Source organism: Sylvia atricapilla, chromosome 2 (assembly GCF_009819655.1).
Source record: "Sylvia atricapilla isolate bSylAtr1 chromosome 2, bSylAtr1.pri, whole genome shotgun sequence".
Classification (NCBI taxonomy): Eukaryota; Metazoa; Chordata; class Aves; order Passeriformes; family Sylviidae; genus Sylvia; species Sylvia atricapilla.
The window spans coordinates 87,038,640-87,056,564 of NC_089141.1; the positions used below are offsets into that span (position 1 = coordinate 87,038,640).

The window sequence follows — 17,925 nt, forward strand, 5'->3', positions numbered from 1 at the left end:
GGACAAGAGGACATGAACTAAAGCTGCACCAGGGGAGGTTTAGATTAGACATTAGGAAGAATTTCTTCACTAAAAGGGCGATAAGACATTGGAATGGGCTGCCCAAGGTGGTGTTGGAGTCACCGTCCCTGGAGGTGCTTAAGGACAGACTGGACGTGGCACTCAGGGCCATGGTCTGGCTGACCTGCCGGTGATTGCCACAGGTTGGACTCGACGATCTCAGTGGTCTTTTCCAACCTCATCAATTCTGCGATTCCTTGATTTATTTTTTTTCCCATGGGAAAAATCCAAACAAACCAGTGCTAAGGTGAAATCTGGTTTTTGCTACAAATCTCCAGAGCAGTGCTGTCGCCCCAGACACGCTGCAAGTCCCAGCGCTGCGTACTCAGAGAGGAGTCCTGCTTTCAGCGCTGTCCTTCCGAAACAGGAGGCCGCGCCGGGGCTCTCCTGCTGACCTGGTGGCCACAGTGAATGTAACTCCAGGTATAACCCACCACCCTCCCGACGGGGCTGCATTTCAGGAAAACCGAGCCACCGCTGAGCGAGAACCGGCGGGGCCCCGAGCCCCGGCCGCAGGCTCCGGCGGTGGAGCAGCGCGCAGGCGCAGCCAGGCCCCGCCCCCGGGCCCGCCCGCCAATGGGAGGGCGGAGCGCCGCGGTCATGGCGGCGGCCGTGGGGCGCGTGCTGTGGCTGTGCCGCCGCTGGGGCGCGGGGCCGCGCGCGCAGGTGAGAGGCGGGCGGGCGGTGAGGGGCCGCGGTTCGCGTCCCGCCGGGAATGTCCCCGCCGGGAATGGTGTCCCCAAGAGGGACATGGCCTGGGAGGCCCCGGTGTGGTGCTGCCCCTGCTCCTGGGCCGGCGGGGCTGAGGCAGCCCTGCTTGGGAAGTGTCCAGGGCTGGCGCCGCGTTGAAGTCCTCCTTTCCGTGAGCCGCGTTTGTTTAACTTGATGTGAAGCAGAAGCAGCTTGGTTGAGCCTAGAATTAACAGAGCGGTATATAGAGCAAAGCCCGGCGCAAAAGATGGCTGGTTTTAGGTAGATAATTTTCAATGATGAGCTAAAACGCAAGACGTTCCACCTCAACATGAAGAATTTCTTTACGTTGATCCTGTCAGGGACTGTATTTTCCCTTCCTGGGGACATTCCAAACCCACCGGGAAGCATTCCTGTGTTACCTGCTGTAGGTGATCTTGCCTTGGCAGGGGGTTGGACTGGATGATCTCCAGAGGTCTCTTCCAACCCCGACAGTGCTGTGAATTCTGTGAATGGTGTTCAGTCAGCAGGTGGGTAGGTCACGAATCATAGAGTCACAGAAAGATTTGGGTCGGAAAGGGCCTTAAGGACCATCTAGTTCCAACCCCCTGCCATGGGCAGGGGCACGTCCCACTAGACCAGGTTGCACAGGGCAAGTCTCTGAATATCTGCAGTGGGGAGAGAAATGTGCTCCACAAGTAAGGTAACTTCTGATCAAACAGAATCGTTTTGGAGTAGGTGTGTTCAGCTGATTGCCATTTAATTAAAAAGCTTAGCTCCTGTCAGTATTGTTTGTGCTGTGGTATTTGATACACCTGTATATATATTTAATCAGTGCCCAGCAAGTGGATAAAAAGGCCTGCTGGTAACACTTTCAAATTACAAAGTAATTTAGGATAATATGGGCTGAAGAACTGTTGGTGACTGAACTGAACCAATCCATGGGGTAACAGAAGAAAGATGCAGTAAGGAAATGAAATGTAATACCGGAAGGAGCAATTTGAGCTATTTATATTGGTTACATCTAGATTAACTTTACCCATTAGAGACAAAGACCTGGTACCCATGTGAATAGTTCTTTATGCAGCAGTCAGGAATACATGCCTTTAAGGTGTGCAAGGAATGACAAAGAGAATAAAGTTGAAAATATTCTAATACTTGATTTCACTCTCAGTTGGAATAGTTTGTGTTGCTTTGGTTATCTTGTGTCAAAAGTATGATTATGACAGTAACTTGGTTTTCTTGGCAAGGCACATCCTTGAGTTTTAGCTGTAAATGATCTGTATTGTAAACGAGAGAATGTTCTTAAAGGAGGAGTCACAGAGGAAGGCAGGACTGGAAGGGGCCTTGAGGGATCATTTATCTATTCTTCTCACCCCAGATGAGTACCTAAGCCTGTGGCTATACACAAATTCTCTAACTGTCTGTGAACCAAAGAATATGAAGAGAACTAATGGGAGGCTGGGCCCAGAAACCTTAGAGACTCTTCTTTCCATTAAGTGTATTTAACTTGTGGAACTGTTTGGTGAGAATGTTCAGGATGGTAAGGATTTACATGAATAAAAAAAAAAAAAACCCAAGTTGAGAAACTTGGAAGAAAATTCCACTGAGTACCATTAAAAACAAGATACTGACATGCCTGAACTGCAGATTGCTGGAAACCAGGCACGTGTCCTGGGAAAATTATAACTACCTATTCGTCCTGTCCTTGTGACTCTGATACAGGCAGTGTTTGAGAGCAGGGTATAAGTTGATGTATCCATGTTCTGACTTGCTGTAACAATTTCTTACATTAAACACTTCCCTGTCCTGACTGTTGGAACTTTTTTTATGATGCTTGCCCGAAAAATCCCTTGCAGCTTTTTACTTTATAACTTCTTGTCTGTCTTAGTGGGAGAAAATGTTTAATTTCTTAACTTTAAAGTTTCTTGCATTGACAGGCAAAATGGAAGAGGAACTTTGTAATTCGAGTTCCCTTAGCATTGACTGAGCAACTGGTGTAGTTTCCTATTCTTCCAATAAGCAAATGGCAGAGATGTAGTGCTATTTATAAAGAAAAAATTATCTAGCTTAGTGGCTATCTATCATTCACTCTGATGTGATTGAATAGCTATGCTCAGCAGAAGAGTTCAGAGTTCCTATTTAATTTGATTGGGTTGAGTACTTTATCTAAATTATTATGGATATTATATGTACCAATATCAGAAAGAGGTGATAATACTTGGATGACAGACTTTCAGAACTACTTACTTGAAATGTAAGAGAAGCCTTTTTTGCAGTTGTTAACTAAGATACAATCCAAAAGCCTTTTAGTACCTGAAAACTTGAGCCTAAAAACAACCAGATCTGAATTCTGTTCCCTGTTATACGCATCTGACTTTTGCCATGCATCAATACCTTTAGAGCTATTTCTTACTTCCCCAGTGTACAGCAAAACTTAATATGTAGATTTAGTAAAACATGCACAGAAAGTAGGTTTTCTGATCAGGTGAGATGCAGTTCTATGGTTCCTGCCAAGGGACTTAGCTAAAAAAAAAAGAAAAAAAGTTTCTTCTAATGATATACTTTGTGAAATCAGGTATTAAAAAAAATAACATCAAATCACTTATGCATATTTGCTGACATCTTGTGATGCTCTCCGATGTGTTTTGCAAATGCTTCTGAGATATAAATCTGATAGTGGTTCACATAATTAGTTTGTAGGCCAACTGAAATCTAAGATTATATCAAATGTTGTTTTAAATAATTCAATTAAAACACATTTTGGTGAAACAGCACTCTAGAAATCCAAAACTCACTTATTGAGGAAAAAGCAATTCGTTAGAAATTGGGATGGTTCTGAGCATTTATATTCTGTACAATTGTTGTGTAAAAAATGTTGTTTTTTTCTTGTGCAACAAGTAAACAGAGGACTGTCTTGCGTGTCTGCTGGGTTCAGTAGCAGCGGCTGTGTCAGTAGCTGGAGTGTTGGACACTGGGCAGCTTTAGTCCTGCATACTGATGTATTTATACAGCTCCAGTTCCACATCTCTTAGTGAAGTCCTATCCCAGAGATAACTTCTTGGTACAAATTTATTTGTGCACTGCGTGGTTTTTGAAAAGGATGTGGTTGAAGACTGCCAGCTTAGAGCATGGAAGAATCATGGTAATGGTGCAACAGTATGTATGCCATGTCATTTGATGCCATCTTCTGCCTCTGTAACTGTGTCTTGTTGTAAAATGAACAATTTTGGGGTTTCAGTTTAAATCTCTTGACTCCAGTCCACCTTTCCTCTCACTCGAAAAGTACAGGAAACTTGACTTCTCTATTAGTTGGTTTGGTTTATATCCATGTAACTTCAATGGAGCAAAATGAACAGGATGAGGAAACAGGTAGTCCTAGTTACTTCTCTTCTTGGAAAAAAATAGGCCAAAGAAGTTGAAATTGTCTGAAAATGCTAATTTTTTTCCTAAGGCAAATTTAACGTAAGCTGATTTTCTGTAAGTTCGTGGTCTCCCTGTAAAATCAGGATTTGCCAAACAGTTTTAATTCTAGGTTGCTTAGAAAGAAATTGGGAAGGAAGGGTTAATCACAATGAGTTGTGTCCAGAAGTAAAGGCTTTCCTTTCTCCCATGTTCTGGTGCAAGAGCATATTATTTCATGAGCATTGTTAATAAGCATTACTGTTATTTAAAAAATGGTGAGGCTGCTGTCTTCAGTAATGCTTTATGAAATGTGTGAGAAGTGAATGCAAACCTCTGTGGTTTCTTCTACAAAGTAGAGGAGCCTGCTTTCTTGTTTGAATGAAATGCCAGAAGCATTTAGCTGTGCTTTGCAGTTTCTGCCTGTGCCACCCATGAAATAATGCTCTTATCCCAGAAGAGGTACCCAATACAATAGATATTAATTTACATAAGAGGCTGTTTTCTAATTATGAACAGTTTGTGTGTCCAGGGACTTTTGATTAGTGACGAATTGAAACTAGGGAAGAATATGAATAGCTTGAGGGAAGAAGGACAAAAATGAGAAAATTACAATAGAAATTGACAGGAATAAGATGAAAGCAATCTTTTTTAAAGTATTCTGTTTAAAGCATACCAGAGAGAAAGCTATTTTGGGCCAAGTAATAAGGAATCGTATGTTCATTAACAAGAATTACAAATAATTAGTTACTATTAAGACAAGTTAGACAGAAGATGAATTGAATTCTTTCCTGAGGAGTTACTAGGAGAGAAGAATAGAGAATACATGGAGATACCTTTGCTTTCCTCACTGCTTTATAAGGATACCACCAGAGCCTTGCCTTTGGAAAATGTGTAGATTTAAAATTTTGATTATTTTTCTTTTAATTCTGTGTATGTCAATGTTTCCTCACAGGAAACATGAATATTAAAAAGAAAAGAAAAAGGAAGAGACAAACCAGGATTAGAGCTGCATGCAATATATATATGAACTGCAGAGAAAATGAAGCGGTAATAGGCTCTTCAGCACCAAATTCCACCATAGACCTGTTTTAAAATCTTTTCTAGCAGAGGTAGATGTTAACTCTCCTGAGGTTCATATCCTGAGGGGCAAATCTTTGTCTGTCAGGTAAAAGATTACTTTACCTTCTATGTCAAACCTGATTGAATTCACAGGACCCATCTTGCAGCCCAGGCATGGGCTGTATACAGGTTTAAGGCAGCATATTGTAGTCTTCATTTCAAGTTGAAATTTCAAGTAGCGTTGTTAGGTTTTGTATATTGAGCACTGACACAGGCATGGATGTGTAAATTGGTCGTGCACAGCTTTATGTATGTGCAGCAAATTAGATGAGTTGGATCAGTCCATCCTGAACTGCCAGATGTCCAAAATACCAGCTGGGCTCTGTGAAAGTACCAAGAAAATCTGTGTTTCATTTCCTGTTAAAGTGGGATGTGACCATGTAATGCAGAACACCAAGAGCTTCTTGTCACAGAAGTTCTTGTAAGCTAACTGACTTTGCTAACAGAAGGTATGAATTTGATCTGCTTTTCTGTTTGCCTTGCAAATACATTTATATAATCTTGTTTTGATGAGGCATGTGTTTGTATTGTTTTGGTTATAACTGGGTTTTGAGATTACTGTTGTGTTAGTTACACGAAGGTTGCAAGTGTTTTATTTTATTTATATTAGCTGAGCTCAGAAGGGTGAAATCCGTCAAAATGCTCAGCATGTCTAAATTGTGCTCTAAAGAAGACAATTCTCATGACTTAAAGAACATTGGATAATTTTGAATATGACTTGTTCTGTTCCTTGTAATCAGAACCCTAGCTAGTTCACATTGCTGCATGTATTTGGATTTTAATATTTTGCTGAAAGTAGACTGAGGCTGCAGCTCCCAGAGTATCAGGGGCAATTTAATAATTTGCTCAAGGAAATGAAGGTAAAGGAAAGACTCTCCTCTACTTTCTTTCTCCCAATTGAATGTTTCAGCCACCTTCTTGTTGCAGCTTTGGCAATTCTCAAAGTGATCTCTGAACTGCTCAGACTTACCGGCTTGGCTGGGGATTACATGCTTGTTGGGATGAAGCAGAAGTTAGTGTTCTGCCACATGTAGGCAGCTGAGTTGGCTTGCAGAAGAGTCCTGTGCCAGAGCTGGTACAGGGCAAGTAAAGGAGTGGAGGAAAGAATGCTGGTGGGCTGAACTGTGAGATGGGCACTCTCTGCCTTGTGAGGCTGCACTGTCTCTGCACGAAGCCTAGCCGTGGCATGTTGAAGGGATGGGGGTGAAGTCTTTCAGGGTACTATGTAATGAACAAAACTTGGCATTTTTCTGAATCAGAAGTGGTTCTTTTTCTGTCTTTGCTTTTCTGTCTCACATTACTTTCTTTCTTGTGATTCCCTCCCTCCCCCCAATCACAGAAGACCACACAAATAATCAGTTCTCATTCAGTTCTTACAGTAATTAAGCTGCAGCGAACTTTAATACAAATGTTGGAGAGCCAAAATAGTGCATAATATTGACACTAGGCCAGAATGGAGACATTACAGCTCTGTAAGTGAAGCTCCTGTTTGTCTGGCAGAGAGCATCAGTGAAATTACTCATCTTGACATCCTATTGTCTTGATAGAAGTAAGACCAAACGTGTGCTGCAAAGATCAGAAGGTATCTGCCCTCTCAGTTATGACTGGAGCTGTTACAGTGCTCTGTATTATTGGCTGCTGCAATACTACCCTACTAGTTTTCTGATTGGTCTGCTTGAGACAGTGAAGTTGCTTAAGAACCATTCTGGCACAACAAACAAAAGGAAGGAGCAAGCCTTGGCCTTTCCAGAACTTCTAGCAGTACTTGGTCACTGGGTTCTGAAAAGCCTCTAGGGAGCTGCCCTGCATATTTTTAGCATACTTTATTGTGGGATGCCTTTAGGTGAAGGGAAAACCTGCTTATTTGCTGATGGATTTTGATTTATGGTAGGATGTCTTGATCAGTGCTGTTCCTTGCTTTAGGTGGATGTTCCTGGCTTAGGATGTTTATTTCCATCAAAGAAATCTTCTAAATTAATTGTAATGTGTGAAAATGTGAAGGTCTTAGAATGTGTTTTTCTGTTCATGGACATTAAACCATTGGAAGAAAATGATTTAATGAATAATAATGCTTTTCCTAACTTATTCCTGTGATGTGTTGAATCTTGTTATAGGTATGAATAGCTTGCTATAGTATTCATGTATTCATTTTATTTAGAGCTCACTATGCCAGAAATGTAAAATAAATCTCTCAGTTTTTTCTATTTTTTTTCTTTTCTCCTTTTTTTTTTTTTTTCTGCTAGACATTAAGGCTGGTCAGTACCACTACAGCAGTGCTGAGAAAAAATACAGGGGCCCCAGGACCTGAAAAGTACACAGAGGCATTTATTAAAAAACAGATTGAAGAGTTCAACCTAGGAAAGAGACATTTAGCCAACATGATGGGAGAAGATCCAGAAACTTTTACCCAAGAGGATATTGATGTAAGTACAGTTGCTCTGTTGGAGAAGTAATTTACTGTAGAGTTTTAGATATTGAAAGCACTTTATTTCAGCATGAGCCCCTCAGCTCTCTGTGAATTTTAATCAAACTGTCAGAATAAGCAAGAATGCTACTATACATTGCAAACATTGCAACTGTGACTGTGAATAGACATTCTACTTCTGCTACCATGTGAGGTCAGACATCCCAGTATAGAGCTGTATACTATACCTTGTTAAAGCACAGTAGGTTCTTTTTAAAAGTGCTAATGGATAATTCCCTTGATCTGAGGTTATAAGAGGCACTGTAAAGGTTTATGTAGCATTTCAAGACATTTACTCACAATTTAACCAGCTGTGTATGTTTAGGATTTTCTTGTGTCGTAAGAACCACGGGGTTGCTGGTAACAAATATTAAAATTTATGGGATATTTTATAACCAATGCACTGGTTTAGCTTGAGGATTTTAATGTAGATGTGAATTTAAACTCATATCAGTATCTACAAACATCCTGTTTTATTGTCATTCCCTCTCATGACTGGCAGATGGGTGGCCTCCTCTTTCTCTCTGTCGTTTAGCCTCATGTAAAGATAAGCTCCCTTTCACTCAGAAAAATGTTTTGTTGCATGGATTTTTCAATTTTTTTCTTTTTTTTTTACTCTCACCTGGCCTTCACTTCTGTCATATCTGTCTTGTTTTATCATACATCAGAGGTAGGAAGGAGAAATGTCATTTGCTGACATTCACTCTTTGGAGATGAAACTGCGTGAAGTCTCATGGCTGAAGTTTTCTTTGCACAGCAGCAACACTACTGCTGTAGCCAAGGCAGCCCAGTGTGGCAACAGGGCCCTTAGGACAGAGGTAGTGATGTGGTAAGCACAAAGCAAGAGGTGTCCATGGTTTCGTCTTTTTCAGGGAGAGGAGATTTGTTTGTTGCCTTTCCCAGTGGCAAAATTCAATCTGCATGGCTGTGTCCATTTGAGAGGTCTTGGCAGTGTGCTTATGCCAGGAAATAGTCTGTAGGTTGTGATATAGGCTCATTTCAAACATGTTTGATGGACTTTAAAACTAAGTTCTAAAAATAGGCAGCAAGGTAAAGCGATCCAGAGTAATGGCCTGTTGAGAAAGAGGCTGAAATTAGACTTGAGTTTTATCAGGTATCAGAAAATCCATAAAGGCAGCTTGAGTTCAGGTCACAAATCTGCAGGAAATCAAGCTTTGTGAGGGCAAAGCTATGCACTGATACTGCATCTGCTTCCATGCAGAGGTGTAGGGATCACTCTGCTCTTCTACCATCAAGTGCCAGTGCAGGGACCCCTCCAGTCTCAGTGGGTAAGGTCGACAGTAAAAGTATTCACTGAGGTCAGGCTATTTCTTTACACTGGCTATTTTATTTCTCTGCAAACTATAAGAGTTCCTTTCCATGTATTTTTAGTTTTTTTGGTTTTTTTTTCTTGCCTTTAATGATCTTTATTTTTTTTAGTTACTTTCTTGTAAACTGAACATGGACCAATCTACTGCTGGGATGCCTTCCATGTTAATACAGTACAATGATGATGCTGATAGTTCAGTTTGCCTGAAAGGTTAATGGTAGGAGAATGCATTAATCTGTAGTCTTCTTTCTTCCTGCCTTGACAGGGTCTAGGAAGAGGCTTCTATAAAGCAAGACTGCAAGAAATGCAAAATGAGCGTATCTGTGTAGTGGTTTCTTCTTTATAAATCCACAGCACTACGATCATTTGCACAACATTAACTAAGCTCCATCATTAGTAAAAGCAGATTCATTCTGGAAATTAGCTTTTACAAATGCAGTGCAGGTGAATGCTTTGCAAACTGTTTCTGAAATGATGGAGAAGTGGAGCCAAAAGAGTAGTGTTTTGTTTGGTGATACCAAGTATCTGCGGTTTGATTTCTTCATATTCCATTAGGTGTTGGGAAATAATTAGAGTGTGTAATAGTGTCTGCTATGCATAATTAAATTTCTGTTATAAAAATATAAAAGCTCCTTAAGCACTGGCAGGAGAATTACCAAGCTTTACATTTTGAACGGCAATAATTCTTTCTGATGAGTACTTATATACCTCTATGTCTTCTGCTGTTAATCAGTCTTTGCAGTGTATTTCAAAAGTAGACATCCTAGGATTCTGTCCTTCACTGGAGTTTTAGCTAGAGTTTAATAAAAGCTAAACCTTGGGAAGTTTTAAAACAGGAAAATAAGTTGACTTACTTGCTAATCCTCAGATGTTGTGGAAGCAGAATTGCCTGTTACTGATGCTTTTATTTAGGAATGAAAAGTTAAGCTGTGCATTACAACAGTATTTCTGGAGAAGAAAAAAAAACCCAGCAAATTGATATATAACTCTGCACAAGTCTACCAATTGCTTTTTAATTGGTATTATAGACCTCACTCAGAAGCTAGGATGTTTTATTCTCCTATGTGTGAATATATGCTATGAAGTTTTTCTAATTGATTTGCTTTGCCCATTCCATTTGATGTATCATTTTTCACAATATTTCATAATTTGTGCTCATTTCTAATGAACAGAGTCGTTAGGACAGGCATGTCTAAGTACAACTGACAGCTAACATTAGGTGCCAGATGCAGTTTATAAAGCTATGTAGAACTGCAGAGAACAGTTTAAATAAATTAGCACCTGTACATTAGTCTCACTTGCTGGTAATTTATAAGCGAATCAGTAGAGATGACATTTAGGTAAGTCATTGATCAAGTTAACAGCTGCATACCCACTGCCCAGCTGGGATACCTAATTAATAGAGATTGCAGTCCTGACCTAGTGCTTTTCCCCGTTTGAGTCTGTAATCCTTTTTATTTTGTGATTCAACTTTTAACTTACTGTTGTAGTAAACAGCCCACAGTCATTTTCCACTGTCAGTTCTGTGATATTCCACTTTAAAGCCCAGAAATCTAAGTAAGATTAATACAAGAAGCGTGTCTTAAGCTTCATGACCTATTTATATGCCAGTATTTTTATTATTCATTTTTATGCAGTCACTAAATGCTCCCTCTGATACAAGCTCATCATAAAGCAGTACTCTTTCCCCGTAAGAGTTAGTAAAACTCAAAAGCTAAAGATCTGCATTCATTTTTGCTTATTGTCTGTCTTCTGACCTAATAGATTGTTGTCAAGCAGATGGAATAATTTGAACATAAAATACATATTTTCCTCTACTAGCATTTATACTGCTGGAAAAGTACCAGTAAGGTAGTTAATGGTGAAAATGTTAAATGTTAAAAAACTTAATTCTTCATAAGGTTTCTTTCAAATAATTAAGGCTTCTTTCATGAAAAATTGCTTGTATTCAGTTGCTTTTAAAGGTGACTCAGCACATCTCATTTCCAAATAATGTTCAGATTTTAGCAATACAGAGTATTAGAAATGAGTGAATATTGGCAAATGTGAAATGTCAGAAATGTTATTCAGAACAAAATGTATTTCTGCAAATGTGTTGTCTGCAAGAAGAGTGTCTTGTCCTGCATTGTTCTTTCAAGAAATAATGGATTTTGGATTTATTTAATAATTGAAGCTAAAATGTTTTTTTCAATTATTTTTAGTTTTTTTCCCAGTAGAAGCAAAATCTGCATCAGTTTTTTTTTGGTGTTTTTTTTTTTTTTTTTTTTTTTGCTTCTGCATCAGTCCAGGCTGATAACTGCTATTTTTTTTTATTCTTTCTAATACTGTTCCATGTTTTTAAAAAATGAAATGAAGATAGAAATAAAGACTGTTTCTTTCAACAGATTTTTGGAGGGTTTTTTGTTCTGCAAGCTCATGACAAGACATTAATTTTCATTTTGAAAGTGATTACAGAGCATAAAAATAATGTAATATTAAAAGAGGGTGGGGTTTTGATATAATGACAATGGATTGTTTTGCTTGTTTTGTTGGGTTTTTTCAAGTGATAGGGTTAAAATGGTATGTCACTTTGGACTTGAAACGTCTTTCTGTACAAGCTAGAACTCAGCTTTAGATGAACAGTGATGGGGGTGGTTTCAATAAATTTTAGTAGTTAATTTTTAGCGGAGGAGTTTGCAGAGGAGTTTGTTTTGCGGTATAAACTTAGTTGTGTCACTTTCGGGGGGAGCGGTTGTGGTTTGTTTTGTTCTTAACCTTTTCTGTCTTGTTAAATAAAAAAGAAATATTTCAGAGTTAACATTTTGTGTCCCATTTTCGTTTCATTCATTACTGGGTTTACCCCAGATATGCTGGATTTTGGGTGCTGCAAGCTGTTAAAGAATACTGCTAGTGTGGTTAGAAGGAAAACAGCTGTTCCAGAAAACATCTCGGTCTGAGAGGTGATGAAGTACAGTGACTAAATGATGTGATTCAAGAGGCACAGTTAAAGAAGGGAAGTGGCTCTCGTGTGATCAAGTTGAGGAATGGAAGCTGAAACAGCTTTTGCTCAGGTGTTTCATTAAAATGGCATAAAGTGTCACTTCTCACTTCAGTGTTTTGATGATTAAAATTTCGTGTATATTTGAAAAGGAATGAGCTGGATTCTTGAGCCTGCTGCCAAAAAGGCTGCTGCTGCAAAGGAGCCCCAGAGTAGAGGTGGTTTTTGTTTGGGTTTTTAATTTTTTTCTTTCCTTTTCCCTAAAATACATTTCCTCACTGCATGTTACTTAGCTAACTATCTTTGCACATGTTTTGAGCAATGGGAATTAGTGAAATGTTTTGTGTTTGAGCTTCAATAAAAAAGGGCAAGATCAGTTGAAGAACTGAACTGCAGAAGTGTCCTATCCTAATATGACTCAATGAACTCTATTTGAATTGAAGTATTGAATTCTTAGTTTCTCAAGACATTGGGGAAAAAAGAGTAAAAGAAAAAGTAACTCCTACTGACCCATCTGAACTTAAACTTGATTCAGAGTTAGTCTCTGATGCATGAGAAAGTGAGCAAACAAAACTGCTTGGCTTGTAGAGAGGCGGTAGAAAGGGGAAGGAGGATCAGATGTCAGGATGTGCAACATCCACAGGGAAGAGGAAAGGTGAGGGTGTGGCAAGTACACTGAATTTACACAACATACACATGCAGTGCTGGACAGATTATTTAACTAATTGATTTGCGTGTTTGAAGGACTGCAGGTTTTTTGGGGTTTCTCTGGTTTTTTTGGGTTTTTTTCTTAATAGGGGATTCAGGGTTGTACTCGTTATTCCAACTGGCTTGAATTCAAACTTAAAGCTGCAAGTGAAAGACATTTTGGTCCTGTAGGCAGTGTATTGACTCTTGTGGTCCCTCAACAAATGATATAACAGGATTTCTTTCAGTGTGGTACAGGAAAGTAAAGTTTATCAGCTATGCAGTTTGGGAAATGTCAGATGTAAACTATCTTGTTACTAGCATGTTCATTATGATCTGCTGTTTTTAAAGGTGTGACTGCTGGGTATTTCCCTCTTCTCTGTGTGGATCAGCAGTGAAATTCAAAAACAAAGATTTTCAAATTCTTAAAAGGCATAACTAAATTTTTTTAGTAACTCATAGCAGAAGCAGACTGTACCCATTCCACCTTTTTCAAGTAATTTTAGTAATTATTTTTGGAAACACTGTTGTGTTATTAGGTACCAGGAATTTTAATTGTTATTCTGCTGAAAATAATTATGGATGTTTAATTTTTAGAAAGTTGTGGTTTATTTCCAAAGGCGGTGGTAACAGTGTGATTTAGCAAATGGAATGTGAAATAGCAGCCCCAGAATCTGTGGAGTCTAGAGTGAGGGGAATGTATCTTCTACAGTTGACATGATGACGTTGAGAAAGTAGTTCTTCATATTCAGCACAAGAAGTTTCTTTAATCTGGAGTTCAAGTCCAAACAAGCACTAAAAAAAGGGTATGGCCAGGACCCTTGAGGTGAAAAACCACTTCTGGAATGGGAAACTGCAGTTGAAGGTTTCTTGGGAACTTTACTGCTAATGTTTACATTTTGATTATAAATGTTTACATCTTGATTTTAAAGTTTTAAAGCTTTTTCTGTTCAGAAAAATGCAACACGTGCAGTTAAATCTCTGTGGAATTTTAGTTTGAGACCTGGAGATTCCTGAAAGAAACCTATGTTCCATATCTGAAGACATTTTTAAAAAGATTTCAGGAAAATAATTTCATGGTTATGTGCTTCAGCTGCGGTTTGGAGAGACTAATTCTGATGTAATTCCTCAGATTGATCCACCACCTTTTTATACTGCTAGTACAGGGCTTTTTAAAGGATTTCTGCAAAAATGAAACATTTGCATAGACAAAATCAGCTTCTGTAGATGAAGTTCCCAAGAGGGAGCCTGACTTTCTGTGTGGTTGGTAAAGTACAGCCTGAGGACCTAGCTGTGTAAAATTAAGAAGAAACTTCTGAATAAAGCTGAACTGGAATCTATTGCATTCCAGGATAATTCATCCTTGATTACCTTTCCATAAAAAGAGAGAAGTCAGGAAGACTTTTTTCCATCTTGTAACAACAAAAAAAAAATAAGCTTATAAAATGAGCCATTCTTCTTTGGTTAGTTGTTGTGTGGAGATCTGAGAGTAGGTGTTAGGATTTCTTAATACAGGATGTGTTCATGCTGCAGTTTGAAAGACATGAGTATACGCTTAGCAGTAGAATTAACTTTCCAAGAGGTAGAAGGTCTCAGATGGCAGCTACTTTTTTCATGGTAAGTGTTAAATTGTTATATTTGGCATTTATTAAGGTGTCATAGTTACAGTAACTGTTTTGGCTGAGATTGTGGAAATGCTTGTATAAAGATTATGTCTTAAGTACACACACAGTCAATCTCAAGATCCTGAAATAATTCCTTTTAATATATTATATAAGGTGTTGGTTTAACATCGTTTGGCTCACAGTAGATTTCTCTCTTGTCATCATAATTAATCCCCATTTGTTCATAAATAGGTGTTCACCTACAGTGTGTATCCATAAAATGCCCATTGACTAACAAATGGGAATACAGTAGTCACTAAGAGAAACAAAATTAGCATTTTATAAAATCAAGTTAAGCCTTTTGTTTGCTTCAGAATTCTGAAAATTTCTGTTCAGAATGCCGGTAGGGGATTAATGAAAGTAATGGGTTAGGTCTTTTTACACTCCATGCATATTAAATCTGTTTCCAGCACTGACAAACCACTGTAAGTCTATGGAAAAAATTATCAGCAAGTAATAGCCCTAAGGTAGCCTAACTAACAAAGAACCATTCTTCTCGAGAGAAGATTTTAAACTCACATTTTATTGTTAATTCTACTTCTCTCTACTGTCTAATGGAAATACAAATGAGACCACTGCCAGAAGGGTTTATTTGGTTGGTCCATTTTACTGTACAAGCACAATATTTTTGGCTGAAGCTCTACTACCCACTGTCTGAAGTCGGCTGCACTTGCCAGACTCCTACATCTGGGAGCTTTTGGTGGCTAGCTTTTTCTAGTTTGTTTTTAAAAACAAATGAAAATAAACAGCTCTGACAAATGCATGTTTTTATATTATTAAATTTTTGTTTAGTTACACTGAAGAAGAAGAGTAAGATGCTGTTGAACAGAAATGTGTGCCATAGGGCTTAACTTTGTAAGGCACTTTGCTTTACATTTTGGCCAGAATGACTTGGAATATTGTCACACTGACTTCATTTGTTATAGAGAAATTAAGCACGTTTTATATATCACATAAATACTGGTAAATATTGATTCAGTAAAAGTATGTACCTTGTATTTAGTAAAAACAGTAAACAATGTGTGTAATGAATGTCATATTTTTCTGAAGTGTTTTAGCAAACCTTCAGATATCTAAGGAAAAAAAAGATGTCACTTGAGTCTTTCTTCTCTGGGCAGTTAATTCAAGTTCAGCAAAGATTTGGATGATTCAAATCTTTGTTTCCAAATGCAGTGATCAATGATATGCTTATTTAGGCTATGTACAATTGCTATTACTGCTACAACAAACATAGCTTTGTAGCCTTGAAGAAACTGTCTGGAAATTGTAGAAGGAAGTATTCCAAATGTTTAAAATTTGGCTTTATCCTGTTGCCTCAAATAAAATCACATGCTTGGTCTGTCAGTAGGCACCGTTAGCAAGCACTGATACTTTCTAGAAAGCTAAATAGGTAAGTGTTGTGATTTTCTCTGGAAGTCACAGCACTTGAAGTTCTACTGGAAAATCGCTGTTTATAAAGGTGGTCTTTGCGCTGGAATACTTCTGGTAAGTTATGATAAATGCATTCTATAATACCTAAATTTGGCAGAAGAAAGTTCACTCATTCTGATGCAGTAGAGTACAGCCTTCAGAATAACGTTTTTCTTCTGAGGATTCCAGCAGAAAATGCCTGCTTTTCTTTTCAGCACATCTCATATGTGTCATATTTTCTTACTGATTTGGTTGCCTACTGTACAAAAGTTATGCTATTTTTTGCAAAAGAAAGTACATAAGAAATGTTTTGATGATGCTTTTGTGGGGAAAAAAGTCACATACAAGCTCTTTCTTCTTGTTTTCAGAGAGCTATTGCCTATCTCTTTCCTTCTGGCTTATTTGACAAACAAGCCAGACCTCTGATGAAGGTAGGATTTCTTGTTACATTTCTGAATAACTGTAGCATGATACTTTAAGTAATTTTTTTCCTTTTGCTGATATTTTTTTTTATTTACAGCATCCAAGTGAAGTTTTTCCAGAGCAGAGAAGTAAGTGTTCTTAGATACTTATTTTATTATTTCTAAGTATTAGAGTTGTTGCATATGAACGATTTCTTATTTTTATGGATTGGCTTTTTTCCCTGTTCCTAATGACTGCTAAGACATAAGCAGTAAAAGTCTATTCTGATACTCTGTGTTTTAGGATAAAAATTATGTCCATTCCAGAGTACCACTAATCTTCTCAGAAACTGTGTTAACTGACTATGATAAATGTTCTTCATTGTTTAAAAATAAGCAATAAATAGAATGTTGCATAGAATCTCTTGAAGTCGTGGGAAAACCTTTTGTTAAATTCAGTAGCTTTTTGTCAGAGCAGTCTGTCACCTCCATAAAATATTCATTAATACTGTTTTAAACCAAAAGTTTTCTTTTGTAACTTAGGTGCTCTAAAAGATTAGAAATTGCAGTTTTGAATTTTTTGAAATAATAGGCAGAGTGGAACCTCTCCTAGTCTGTTGTTTGACCTTAAAGTCCTAACTCTGTCCATACTGTCTTTAGTCTTGCTCCTGAGACACTGTATAAAGCCCCAGATGTCAGTGATATGCCAGTATGTTGATCAGTTCACTAAAATCGACAATCTTATTTTACATAGAATATTTAAAAGATAAGGTGAAAACCTGTTTTTGACTAGTATTTGGTATGAACTAGTAGCATGGGTGTGGAATTCTACATTCACTGAGCTATCAAGTCTCAGAGAAACATTTCTGATTATCATTAAAATCTTAGAATTTTTCTTCCTTTTTCCTGCTGCTGGGATAATTGATACTTAATTTTTGGTGGAATTTGTGTCTTTGGAAAGATGTCTAAACTGTCTGAAATTTTGGAATTTCAGCTTTCAAATGATATCATGCCTTATTTTTAAACTTCCCTGTATTGCGAAGTAAAAAGTAGAAAGTGAAAGGATAAGAGAGAGTTAATCATTAACTAGTTTCAAAATCCAAGGGCTGTTTTATGGTAGAACTAAGCTACAATTCTTTGAAATGCTAGCTATATCCTGAGGACTGTAAGAACAAATTAGTATAAATGTGTATTTTGTATTTACATCTAAAAATAACACTTTCAGTAAGTATCTCTTAAGGCAGCTTTGTCTTGTCTATGCATTGCGTCTTTGATAACTTTGAAGTACAAAAACTTAAATTTATACTTTGGAAAGTTTCCAGAACAGTTTTTTCAACAAAATATGCTTTCACAACTGCATACATGGAAAATCACAAAGCCCAATAGTAGTATATGTGGGTAAAAGTCCCCTGTATTCTTTCTTTTCTGCTAAGTTTTGCATCTTTACATTAAACTCCTGCTGTACTATATCTTGATGTTCTGATCCAGTATATATTGTGCTTATCAGATAGGTTTTTGGAATGTTATCTTTGCCTCTGGTTTATACACAGCTTTAATTAACTTCACTGGATGAAATGGCTGATATTTTCTCTACAGTTCAGTTTGTAAAAAGCTCTCAGGTTTTTATTTTTGTAATTTTTCTTTATTTGAAAGAGATTTTTGTTATCTAAGTTTGCCTTTTTTTTTCCTCTGAAGTTGAAATTTATTTGCCTTCAAAT

General features: G+C 37.9%; 1 protein-coding gene across 1 annotated transcript in view; it reads left to right on the plus strand.

Annotated features, from left to right (window-relative positions):
- The first annotated feature begins 636 nt into the window (after positions 1-636).
- The window catches only part of MRPS9 (mitochondrial ribosomal protein S9), a 34,071-nt gene continuing 16,782 nt past the window's right edge, over positions 637-17,925 (plus strand). The window contains exons 1-4 of the mRNA XM_066313698.1: positions 637-726; positions 7,518-7,697; positions 16,175-16,237; positions 16,327-16,357. Of these exons, the coding sequence (XP_066169795.1) occupies positions 637-726; positions 7,518-7,697; positions 16,175-16,237; positions 16,327-16,357 (364 nt within the window). The remainder of the gene's footprint in view (positions 727-7,517; positions 7,698-16,174; positions 16,238-16,326; positions 16,358-17,925) is intronic.